The sequence below is a fragment of the Rhineura floridana genome, chromosome 7, assembly GCF_030035675.1.
Source record: "Rhineura floridana isolate rRhiFlo1 chromosome 7, rRhiFlo1.hap2, whole genome shotgun sequence".
Lineage (NCBI taxonomy): Eukaryota > Metazoa > Chordata > Lepidosauria > Squamata > Rhineuridae > Rhineura > Rhineura floridana.
The window spans coordinates 119,361,912-119,375,281 of NC_084486.1; the positions used below are offsets into that span (position 1 = coordinate 119,361,912).

The window sequence follows — 13,370 nt, forward strand, 5'->3', positions numbered from 1 at the left end:
AAGCCTCTGCCACTACAGGGGCTTCTACGGATCTTAATGCTTCCGCTTCTGGGTACCTGGTGGCAAAATCCACCACCACCACTAGATATTTCTTGCCATGCCTTGTGGGTTTGGAAAAAGGGCCCACCAAATCTACTCCCACTCTATAAAAGGGTTGTCCAATTATAGGAAGGGGCTTTAAGGGTGCCTTAGTCTTTACTCCACTTTTCCCCACCTTTTGGCATATACCACAAGATAGACAATGTTGTTTTACATCTTTGGAGATATTTGGCCAATAATAATGTGCAGCCAATCTCCTCTTGGTCTTTTTTATTCCCAGATGTCCTGCACATGGGACATCGTGGGCTACCTCTAGCAATCTGGTTCTGTATTTGCTAGGTACTATCAATTGCTTCACTGGTTCACATTCATCCTTTCTCTCAGCAGGCATCCACAGTCTATATAAAATCCCATTCTCACACACAACTTGATTCCTCAGTTTGTCAGTGAAAGGAATCTGTTGGGTCAGGGCTTGCTCCTTTATTTGCCTCAAACTTGTATCCCTATTCAGTTCTTCCCTGAACTGCTCTGCCTCTTCCCCAGAGACCATTTGATACAGTTTGTCTCCTTCAGCAGGCCTGCCAAGGGTTGTTATGGTGACCTTAGGCTCGATAACAGGTTGCACCCTGTTTTCTTCAGCCTCTATTAACATGGCTTCTGTCTCTCTGCCAAGCTGTCGTCTGGTCACCACATATATTTTTCCTTGTGCCCCCATTATATCTATTCCCAGTATCACTGGTTCTTGTTGCTGGGCATTAATACATACTTTATAATTTCCCTCTTTGCCTCTCCACTGCATTTTCACTAGGGCCATGGGTAAGTTTTCTGGTTCACCCCTCATTCCTTGGATAGTCACCGTTTCCTGAGGTAATATTTCCTCAGATTTTATTAAATCTGGCCTTAGTAACGTCTGAGCGGCACCAGTATCAAGCAATGCCCAATAATTTGCCCCCTGAACACACACTTCCTCTCTTAGACTCGTATCAAAGTCTTTTACTTCGGTCCAGTTTATCTGGCAGAACTGAACCTTTTTTGTTTCCAGCTCTTTTGGTTCTATTTTTACTGCCCTTCCCTGAGCAGGATTACTAATAGGGTTGGCAACCCCACATTGAAAACGTAGGTGCCCCGGTCTACCACATTTATAGCATAATTTCTCCTCACTTTTAGGGTACACAGATCCACTCTGGGGTGTCCTGTGCCCTTCAGATTTTACTGGAGGACTCACTCGCTGTGGTACCACATCCTTTCTGCCACCATTATATGGTCTGGGTTTAAACTCTCTTGATGTTTTCCCCACCCAGCCAGTTCTATTGGAGGCAAAGTGATCCGCCATCTCTGCGGCCTCCTGCACCGATGTAGGGGTACGGTCTTTGACAAGGAGCCTTATTTCTGGTGGTAACTGATGGAATAATTGATCCAGTATCATGAGGCTTTTCACCTCTTCCACTGACTGATCTTTGGCACTACTCATCCACTTTCCAAATATATCCATCAACTTTGCTCCCAGTTCAGCAAAAGACCTCCCTACTTGGATCTGAGAATTTCGGAATAACTTCCTAAAGTAGTCAGGTCCCAGTCTGAATCTTTTGTATACTGCCTCTTTAAACTCGGCATATGTGACGGGCCTGTCTGAGGGGAAATATTGGTATACCTCTGCCAATTCCCCTTTGATCAGGTTGATAAATATTGCATATATTTATCCTCCGGTAGCCCCCACATTTGAGCTGCCTTTTCAAAGGTGCTGAGGTAAATCTGTGGATCTTGTCCAGGCTCAAACACTGCAAAATCTTTCGGTGTAACTTTTATTTTTGTTTCATTTCTGTCCTTTCTTGTTTCATCAGAATGAAACTTCTCTCTTTCAAACTTTAACTTTTCCACCTGTAATTCAGCATCCACTCTCATTCTCTCAAATTCCAACTCCCGCTGTTTTTCCTTCTCATCAGCCTCCCTCCTCAATCTCTCAGTTTCCAACTCCCTCTGCTTGTCTTTTTCCTCAGCCTTCCTCCTCAATCTCTCAGTTTCCAACTCCCTCTGTTTGTCTTTCTCCTCAGCCTCCATCCTCAACTTCTCTCTCAAATACTCTATATAAGTGGGATTGCTTAAGTATCCTTCTGGGGTCTCTTCCCTAACAGGTTGTTTTTGCTGGACAGTTGTAAATCCTATTAGTGCTACCCTCAATTCATCTACCCCTTTACCCTCGTGAGGTAAATCGAATGTTATGCACTTCTCCACCAGCTCCTCTCTTTTCATTTTTATATATTCAGCCATGGTGTTGGAGTTCACTCACTCTTTGCCACACACTCTTTGCCAGTCACTCTCACAAGTTATCTTTATTTGTTATTTCTGTTTGCCACACCACTGTTAGGGACTCTCTTTTGTCCGTATCCCACCGCTACAGCCAACACCTATGACGCCCTTCCCTGGCTCTCCCTGTCAGCTTCCTACCTGCTCGTGGCTACTGCCTTTCACTAGGCACCACCAGGGACTCCACCAGTCCGGACTGTCCTTTTTTATGGTTTCTCCGCTCTAGCACAGATCTCAATAGATCCCCCTGCTAGGCAGCACCACCAGTCACGTTCTACAACCAATGTTCCCAGAGACCTTGCCTGAGTCTCTCTATCTGGTTACATTCGTGACTGCATGCCTATGCTGTTCCCAACCCCCTTGAATCAATGCAGATAACTCATAACTCGGGGTTGCTCTGGATACGTATAATGTTATCTTCTCCTCTTCACCGCTGCCACCATTTGTTACTGTTTCCCTTCAGCCTTGGTCATTACCTTACCCTCCCTTCTGGTCTGTGAAACCCCAGCCAACGATCAGGCCTTCGGTAAACCAAAATAGTATTTATTAAATAACATTAATAACAAGATAACTTTGATAATGATCTACAAGCTTATGGTTTCATCTATTACTGTGATATTTGACTTATTACTAATCCGAACTCCACCTCCCTCTTTCTGCACACTCTCCTGACATATACCAACTCACACCCACCTCCAAACTCCACCAAAACAACCCACTAACGTCCACCAAACACCTCTCAAACAACCCACTAACGTCCACCCAGATTCAACTGTCATCCTTCCTTTTATACTCTCAGCCATCCAAACACTCAGCCAATCATCCAGCATTCTACTGCTCATTTACTCCCCCCTCCTCTTTCATTCCACTTACCACATATCTTCTATACAAACAGCACTTACCATATATACATTAATACAGGAACATCACAGAGACTCCTATTCCCCTGAGAGAGCTCCAGTGGCCAGAGTGGTTGAACAGTCAGCTGCTCTGACTGAAGGTCTGTGAGGGGAACAGGGCATCTCCTAGCAACTCTCAGTACCCTTCACTAACTACACTTCCCAGGATTCTTTGAGAGAAGCCATGACTGTCTAAAGTGAAATAAAGGCCTGGTGTGGATGTGGCCAGGGACAGCTTTGGTTTAAATTTGGGTGGGAGGCTACTTGTGCCTGCTGTAGAATAAAAAGGTGGGGAAAATGCTGAAAAGCAATAATAAAGGCTTCCCCTATGCCCAGTGCCCACCCACCCAATCTCCTCCCCTCCCCGCCCCTCCCCCAGGTCAGTTTTACCTATCCTAAACATGATTGAACAGAAATAAATCCCACTGAACTGAAAAAGTATGGAGATAATCAAACCCACCCTCGCTTCTCCTTCCTCCTTCCCCATCACCTTCCACTCCCCTTCCCCTCCACCCCCCCTCCCCATGATCAATTTTACCTATCTTAAGCATGATTGCACGAGAGTAAATTCCATTGAACTCAATAAGCATGCAAATGATCAAACCTGCCCTCCCCTCCTCCTTCCTCTCATCACCTCCCTTTTGCTCCTTCCCTTCCCCTTCTTTTGACCCTCCCCTTCCAACCCCCTCATTCCTCCTCCCCCTCCTTCTGCTCCCCTCTCCCCTCCCCCTTCTCCTCCCCCATGGTCAGTTTTATCTATCCTAACCATGACTGCATGGGAGTAAATCCCATTAAACTAAGTGAGCATGCAAATGATCAGACCTGTCTTTCCGCTCCTTCCCCTCTCCTCTCCCTTCCTCCTCCCTTCCCCTATTCCTTCTTCCTCCTCCCCTGCCCAGTCTAGCCCTCCGTTACTCCCTCCCCCCAGTCAGTTTTACCTATCCTAAGCATGATTTCATGGGAGTAAATCCCACTGAACTCAATAAGCATTCAAATGATTAATCCATTCTCAGCAAATTTGCACAGGATCCCATTTCTTACCTCCCAGATTAAAAAGCAGAGAAATTCACTAATACGCAAAAAACCTTGTGGTTTAAGAATGTAGCTATAGCCCATCAAAATTTAAAACTTTTAAAAGCAGGGGAATTGGGCAGCTATAGTGAATGCACCAGGGGAGCAGGAGACCTGACCTCCTCTCTGAGATACTGGACTGCCCTACAAATTTGTTAAAATGCAAACACAATTTGGGTTGGTCTTTCACAGTCCAGTCGACTTGCTGTGTAGCTTGGAAGAATCTGGTAACATGTGCCTCTGAGCATGGTGAGTGGTGGCAACACCTGCAATCAGCCCAAATAATAGAAACAAGACATGTGCTGTGCTGATCTTTTAGCAGGGGGGAAGCCACAATTTTAAGGTTCAGTTGATATAGTTCACTTGAAATATGTTGATTTACTTTGCAATTTTAGTGAAGTTTCCTATAGTAGATATTTTCTTTTGCTTCTGTTTCTGTGAATATGTGTAGCACAGCACACTTTGCAAAATATGCACTCAAAAATTCCAAAAACAATTGTGGAATAATAGCACTGACTATTCTGCAGAATAGTCTCCAGTGGACATCAGGAGTGTCTCAGTTTGCACAAGATAAAACAGTGGGAGGTGAAATATATTCTTGCAGATTTCTAGGTTGCTCTATGTTTTTAATTAACCATGCCCACTTTTCCTTAAATGAAATGGTTTAAACATAGCAGGCTGAAAACATGCATTTTGGGCAGGCCAAGTTTTCTTTCCCAACAGCTAGTTATTGCTTAAGTAGCAACATATTGTAATCAGTCTGAATTTACATCAAACTGCAGTTTCAGATTCAACTGTTAATGCACCCAAAATAGAAATAGAACATTACTTCCAATTTGAAACAGAAAAGGCTGTCTTCACCATCATATGACATTGACCAATAAAAAGGCTTTGAAATTAATACAAATAAATTTGACACAGATCTCTAGGATGAATAATGAGGGAAATAAAATTTTCTAGATTAGGTTCTCTGTAGAAACAATAGTAACATAGGAAAGAAGCAAAGTAAGAACACCAACAAACATACCAAAATGTAATTCTCCATCTTTGGAGATGGCAGGTGTTGCCACCAGTCCTCATATGCTCAGAGGCACATGTTACCAAGTTCTTCCAAGGTACACAGGAAGTGGATTGGACTGTAAAAGACCAACCCAAATTGTGTTTGCATTTTGACAAATTTGTAGGGCAGTCCAGTATCTCAGAGAGGAGGTCAGGTGTCCTGCTCCCCTGGTGCATTCACTATAGCTGCCCAATTTCCCTGCTTTTAAACGTTTGATAGAAATATCTGTGGGCTATAGGTACGCTCTTAAACCGCAAGGTATTTTTGTCTATTAGTGAATAAATATTTATTCAGTGCTCTGCAGTCTCCTTGGTTGCCCATGCTTCTTGACCTGAAAAAGGCCCATGGGAAAAGTTACCTCATGACATCTTCCTCTCAGTTTTAATTGAAATGTTGGAAGCTTGGGAGGGTGGCTACTTACTGCCTAAGATGAGTGCACTTGCATAACAATGAACAGCAGCCAGGCACATGGTAGGCAGAATTCCTGCCTTCTGCACTAAGAAGAAAGCCCAGCAGAAGATATGATGGGGTTTTTCAGGATGCATGGGCATCCAGGAAGGCTAAACAGTGCAATCCACTGAAGACAGGTTTTGCAGAATGAAAGAGAGGACACTCTCACAAGCTTACAGTGGGCACCTTGAAAGTAACCTAAGCACAAGAAAAGCCCTGCATGCTGCCCATGAGAATTTCACTGAAATTTTCTCTTCCCGGTGATAATTTTCTAATGCAGTTTCTTTTCTCATTAATTTAAAGAGAATGGCTGAAAAATGTATGACAAAATTTTGGTATAGCATTAATTGGTACTGGCAGTGGAAACATAGACTTGGAATGATGATTATAAAAAGATAAGACTAAAAACAATAAAACAGCATAGAAAAATAGTTATAAACAAACCACTAAATTCAGCAGAAAGGTTAAAAACCAACCTGCAGGCAACTTACACTTCATGACAAGAAGCTCAGTCAAAGAAAAAAAATATTTTGCCAGATGCTGAAATGTCAACAAATCTTGTCCTAGGTGAGCCTTTACAGACATGTTTCTCCCTCCCAGCTACATTGTCTATTTGAAAACACATTGCTAAAAATAATTCTGTTGCTGACAGAAATGGAAGAGCGAGCAGAACTACACAGGGAAGAAAAAAGCAAAGTACTTATTTGCCTCCTTCTGCCTCAGCCTCATTGGCTGTGTTGTATCTCACAGCCAAAACTACACATGCACCAGTAGTGAATGGTACTTTTTTTTCCTGAAGAGTGACGTTCAGACTCATAATGTTAAAAATCATATATTGTAGGTGGAAAAGGAAGAATATGGGACCTCAGGGTGAAGAGTGGGTAATAATAATAACTGCTAAAATATTTGGGTGTGTAGGTAATATGGTGAGAACGTAATTTGAGAGAAACACCAAGGCCATAATCTTGCGACTGTGCAGGCAGAGAGAGTAGGGTGAAGAGGGGCCTCCTTTCCTGCATCAGGCATACAGTGTAACACAGTGCAATGCTAGACACAGTGCAATGTGACAGGTCATCTGTCACTTGAATTCACGGTCTGACTACATCTCATGTTACATCCTGCTTTTGTCCGGGCCCTCTGTGTGGACCCGCTCCTGCGTCTGCTTAGATGGGACATGAATAATTGACAGGCTGCTGGTTCAGTAAGATGAAGCGCAGGCAGGATGTTCAAAGTGATTGGCAACCTGTATCACAGCAGCATATCCCCCCCCCAATGAAGAGATATATTAAGGGAAGGAAGGCTACACTAGAGCCCTGTGTCAGGAGCTGCTTGGAATCCTGGTCTTCACAAGAAAGCTACCAATAGGGACTTATTAGGAATTCATATAAGTAGGCAATAAGCATGAATAAAGGATAGCACAACGTATTCAGTCTATCATATTTATCTTTGACTTTTCATGTGGTTCTCATTCTAGGTAGGTGGAATGTTTGACACGGTGCAGAGAAGTACACAATGGACCACAGACTGGGCACTTCTGCTCCTTCAAATAATAACATCGGGAACAGTTGATATGCAAACCAATAAGTACGTCAACATTGTTAAGAACAATGCAACATTATTTTTCTGTGCAAGACCAACTTTGCTAAACGGGTCTGAAATATTATGGTTATAGCTTTAGACATATTTTTTTTCAAGAGGAATTTTCCAGAACTGTTACTGAGGCCAAGTTCACCTGCTAGGGCTTTCTCAAACACAGTGAAGGAAACAAATGTGGGTTGGCTGATGGTGTCTTACTCTTGTCCCAGTGGGAGCAAACCAAACCATACCATCAGAAAAGGGGTGTGCAGGCTTGAGAATGTATGGAAAGTATTATAATGAGGCAAAATAGCAGGTGGGGTAGGATTAATATTTTACCACCATCTCATTTCAGAGACTCACACAAACCAAGTTAGAAAATAGGATCAAAAGGTATCTTGCTTCTGTAGTAACAGTTGCCTCTGCTTTCCCCTGGAGATCTGTCTCATGCTTTGAGATGCTATATTCATGGATCATATGACATTCCAGAGATGAATATTAAACATTTGGTTAACTGGAAGATCCAATTTTGCTTTTCAGGATGTAACTGAATGCTTTTTTTCTGAACGCTCTTAGTGAATTATTCACAACTGTACTTGATATGCTGAGCATGTTGATCAATGGAACCTTAGCGTCTGACCTATCAAATGCATCCCAGGTGGGATCTGAAGAAAACAAAAGAGCATACATGAATTTGGTGAAAAAGCTGAAAGTAAGTCTCCCATTTGACTTCTGAAATATGCTTACTTAAATGAAGTTTCAAATAAGTTTTCTAAGGAGGGAGTCAGATACTGTACTAATGAGTAGGAATAAAAATAGGACATATAGTCTCAGTGCACCATTTGTTTGCTGCCATGGTTAAAAAATCAGAAACGAGCATCCATGAGAGGAGGGAGGATCACATGAGCCTACAGCCAGTAGTGGCCATAGGACTGTGTTGCTCACCCGGATTTCTAGCTCCACACATCGCTGCTGGTTACTGAGAGGGGGAGGGTCAAGGCAGCAGAAAGATTAGCGTGGTGTTAGTGCAGCATTGGGTGCATCAGGTTGGCTCCGTCGCTGTGTTGCAATTCAGTAAACAGAACATGTATCAGCTATCGCTGGTATGGGAAGATCTACTATGTGGGAGGGAAAAAAATAGGTCTGAATTATACACAAAACTAGAGATTGTCCATCAGGATTCCTCCAAATAAGAGTATATGCCCAATTGCCCATTAGGCACTGTTTATCACAGATGCAATATTTGGAGGGAAACAATAGCTCACTGCTAGAGCACATGTTTTGCAAGCACATAGTCCCAGTTTCAATCCTTGGCATCATTGAAAAGATTTAAGGTTGTGTGTGATGGTAAAGACGTCTGCCTGAGACCATGACTGCTAATCAGAATAGACAGTACTGGGCTAGATGGACAAATGGTCTGACCTGGTATATAAGACAGCTTCCTATCCATGGTTTTCTGGCTTGGCTCAATGTGATACAACTGATATGCTGAAACTGCAGGTGACACCCTTGCTCATCTGTTCTTTAGACTTCTACATCTACATTTAAAGTAGATTTCTATAGTTAGATCTTGGTATTTCCCCCCCAACAGAAGACAGTGGAAAAGCTTATAAAGCACATTTTAAGGCACAGTGAAGACTGTGCTGATAGTCTTGAATAAAATTAGTAAAAGTACAAGGAAATGACTCATCTGAAACTTTTCTGGTGCAGAATTTCTTACATTTGTACTTCTTCTTTTTTCCTTGTAGAAAGAACTAGGAGATAAGTGTTCAGAAAGTATTGACAAAGTTCGTCAACTTCTTCCGTTGCCCAAACAGATGTGCGACATTATTGCTTGTGAGCCTATGGGATCACTAATTGATACTAAGGGAAACAAAATTGCTGGATTTGACTCTATAGATAAGAAACAGGCAAGAGTTAACATTTACCTTTAAGACATTAATTATATGCCAACTTTCTCATGCATATGACAGTTGAAAGATAACTTGGTAGCCCTTTAATCTGTTCCATTCAGTTTATTTATTTGTAACTCTTTAGTTTGTGAATGTTTTTCTAATATGTGAAAAACTATTATTGTTCCTTAAGTATTTATATTAGAACTTCTCCCATATTCTGCAAAACAAAGAAACCATTGTTTGTTCTTTCTAGAATAAAAGTGCATTCATAATGAGATCTCTATTAAGCTACAAAAACAGGTGGACTTCCTACTTTTTTCTTGTAAAAACTGTTCTAAAACAGTTGAGAGGTTTTATTACAATCAATCAAGCGGTATATAAATTTTGTTAAAGAAATAAATACTTAAAGGGTTGTACTCAGAGTAGCCTTACTGAAATTAATAAACTTAAGTTAGCCATGCCTATTAACTTCAGTGGGTCTACTCTAAGTAGGACTAGCATTGAATACTGCCCAGATTTTTTATAGTGCTTTCAAGTATTCAAAGAGTTTCACATACATTTTCTAGTTATAATCCTTAAAATAACTCTGTAAGGTAAATTAGTATTATTAGCCCCTATATTGCAGATGGGGGGGCAGGAATGAAGCTGATTGAATGACTTGCCTAAAGCCACCAAGTGAGTTCATAGCAGAGATGAGATTTGGACCAGGGCTTATTGATTTGATGCTGAATCTCTTAATCATTCTGTTGACCACTTCCCTATTTATTATTTATTTACTACACAAATGGGGAGACAGTGGCCCTTCAGATATTGCAGATGCATCCCTGACCATTGGCCAATGCTGGCTAGGGCTGATGGGAGTTAGAGTCCAACAACATCTGAAGGGCCACTGACTCCCCACCCCTGATTTAGTAGATTTATTTCCTTCTTTTCAACTATTCACAAAAATGCTAACAGTATTTATAAAATACAACAGATCACAAAATAATAATAACCAGACCCACTGAAGCAGGACCTGGCATCAGATGTTGTTGTTGTTTACTTACTAAGGTGTAACTTACAGCTATTTGCTGACATGTGACTGCTTTAAATCACTTCAAGTGGATTTTGTTATCTAGCGTGAGCCTTTTATGCTCAGAGATTTACAGTGTAATCATAACCATGGCTTACCAGAATTAATCCTTTTGAATTCCATGCAACTTGTTCCCAAATAAATGAGTAGGATTGCAGTAACCCCATTTACATAGGAGTGACTCCATGTTATTCAATAGGACTTACCTCTGAATAGACATGCATGGCATCCCTTCTCTTTTCATATTGGATAACGCTGCCACCAGGACCTTTACTTCAGATCCAGTACTTGTTCTCTTTAGGATATGAGGACATGTATTAATATTATTATTTCATCTGTATTATTTTTCCTCTTGATAGTACTCAAGCAATAAATGTGAGATAATGAAGACAACAATATATTTATTATTTCACGATTAAAAGGTATTACGCAGTAAGAAGCCACTTTATCCTCCTCCAGCATATATTTAATTTTCTGGGTTTTACTAATTCTGTTAACTGCTAATTATTTCCTCTTACATTCATACTTGGTCTCTCCCTAGACCCCACTCAAATCCTTTTATCTAAATCTTCAACTGCCCACAGCTGTAACTGAACCTAAATCCTACCACTAACTGTTTCTTCTCACCCTTAAACACCACTCATCTCTAAGCATACTAAACTTCTCACCCCTCTCTCAGCCAGTCACCATCTATATGCAAATACTTACTGTCTGTGACTTATTTTAATCACTCTCAGGCACTACTTGCCATGAACAATACACATAAACAAGTGACATCACAACATGGTTAGGCTTGTGCTGCTGGCCTGTAGAGTGAATATTATGGACCATACACATCAACTCAACTTTACTGTGGATGATTGCAGTGATGTAAAATTTCTTTAAAAATTTGATATGCAGATAACTCACTATATCTGCTATTATTTAAAATGTTTACCGTGACAACTATAATGTCTAAACTGATCCTAATATCCCAAGGCTAAAGCAGACAATACTGCCAGCTAGTGGTAAGACTGACATTGAACTTGTCAAGGATCAATACCTTGGCACAGTCATTAACCAAAATGGAGACAATAGCAAGAAATCAGAAGAAGGCTAGGACTGGGGAGGGCAGCTATGAGAGAACTAGCGAAGACCCTCAAATGCAAAAATATGTCACTGAACACTAAAGTCAGGATCATTCAGACCATGGTATTCCTGATCTCTATGTACGGATGTGAAAGTTGGACAGTGAAAAAAGTGGATAAGAAAAAAATCACCTCATTTGAAATGTGGTGTTGCTGGAGACCTTTGCACATACCATGGACTGCGAAAATGACAAATAATTGGGTGTTAAAACAAATTAAACCAGAACTATTATTAGAAGCTAAAATGATGAAACTGAGGTTATCATACTTTGGACATATAATGAGAAGACATGATTCACTAGAAAAGACAACAATGCTGGGGAAAACAGAAGGGATTAGAAAAAGAGGAAGGCCAAACAAGAGATGAATTGATTCCATAAAGGAAACCACAGACCTGAACTTATAAGATTTGAACAGGGTGGTTTATAACAGAAGTTATTGGAGGTCGCGATTCATAGGGTTGCCATAAGTCGTAATTGACTTGAAGGCACGTAACAACAAAGTGGTAAGTTGTAATTGTCAAGCTGTCCATTACAAGAGCTCATAACAGGAGATGCTGCATAATGTTTGAGCCTTAACTTGAAGTTAATCACATTCAACCATTTTTATTTTATGCTCTTGTGAGATATTAACAAGACTTGGGGTTGATTTTAAGATGAGAGTTGTGGGCAGTGTCCCAAATATGACTTTTAATTAATTTGCTGCAGACATTTCACTCTTCACATATATGACATTTACAGAGGACTAACCCAAAGATACCAAATGTTTGTGATTTAAATGAAGACTGACTGTAAACAATATATGGGGAAGTCAGACAGAATATATGAGTTTTATTTCTGAAGGATTATGCAGGAAGGCATTGAATTTTGGAATAATATATTAGACTGATAAAACTATCAGTTTTAGCTTGTTTTTAATTATGGAGAGTGTTGGTTAAGAGATTTTAGGTTGTAACACGAGAAAATAAGAAACAGGATTTTTAGATACTTTCTGAAACTTGTTGGAATATGTATATGCATAATTTTTCAATCACTGTAACAACTTTGACCAATAACTGACATATGTAGTGTGATACTAGTGTCTTGTATGTAGATTACTAAATAGATTTTACAGTTTAGCACTAAAATATTCACTTGTTTTGCTTTTGCATGGTAAAGATTTCTAGAAGGGTAGTTGTATTACCCATTGTAGCAAAAGCAACAAAGAGTCTTGTGAATTATTAAAGACTAGCAGAATTATTGAGGCCTACATTTTTGTGGATTAGAACCCCACAATGGTCATGAAATGCAAGAAAAGTCTGTGACCATTCTATGTAAAGTTTAAATTGCATCACCTAATGCTGCTATTGTGAATTTCCATTGTGCTTATCTTGTGTATATATTTAAGCTCACATAGAATAGTCATAAACTGTACCTCTTGAGTTTTACAAACATTTCATTCCACTGAACCATATCTCTCGTCGAACATGAAGCCTCCTCATGCAAGGTGCAATTAAACCAGGAAGCCTCTCCAGATTTGGAACAAGCTGAAATTAAACCAACATGAAACTGTGGCTTAATTTTCCCTATGAGTCCAGCCATCACAACGGGTTTCAGCTCCACCTATCGTGCGAAGGCAAGAATGTCTTTGAAGTGAAGACTAGGGGCGTCAGGCCCCTCCCACTCTCCAGTTCATTCTTGCCTTCGTACGAACAAGATTGGAATTACACGTAGCATTTAGCTAAGTCTCGTATTTCTTGTGTATTTGTCTTCAGATCCTTTTTCTGTTTTGTGTTTAGCCTACTGAGGGTCCCCTCAGAGACCGCGGCTGCGGCTCTCTTCGTTCTCTCCCGAGCTATTCTTTTCAAGTTATTTTCTTTCCTTGACTGGGGGTTCCTCT

At 40.7% G+C, this 13,370-nt stretch overlaps 1 protein-coding gene across 1 annotated transcript in view; it reads left to right on the forward strand.

The window, feature by feature from the left end:
- MED12L (mediator complex subunit 12L) overlaps positions 1 to 13,370 on the forward strand; it is a 366,394-nt gene that overhangs the window by 288,021 nt on the left and 65,003 nt on the right. The window contains exons 34-36 of the mRNA XM_061637068.1: positions 7,298 to 7,407; positions 7,975 to 8,110; positions 9,147 to 9,308. Coding sequence (XP_061493052.1) covers positions 7,298 to 7,407; positions 7,975 to 8,110; positions 9,147 to 9,308 — 408 coding nt within the window. The remainder of the gene's footprint in view (positions 1 to 7,297; positions 7,408 to 7,974; positions 8,111 to 9,146; positions 9,309 to 13,370) is intronic.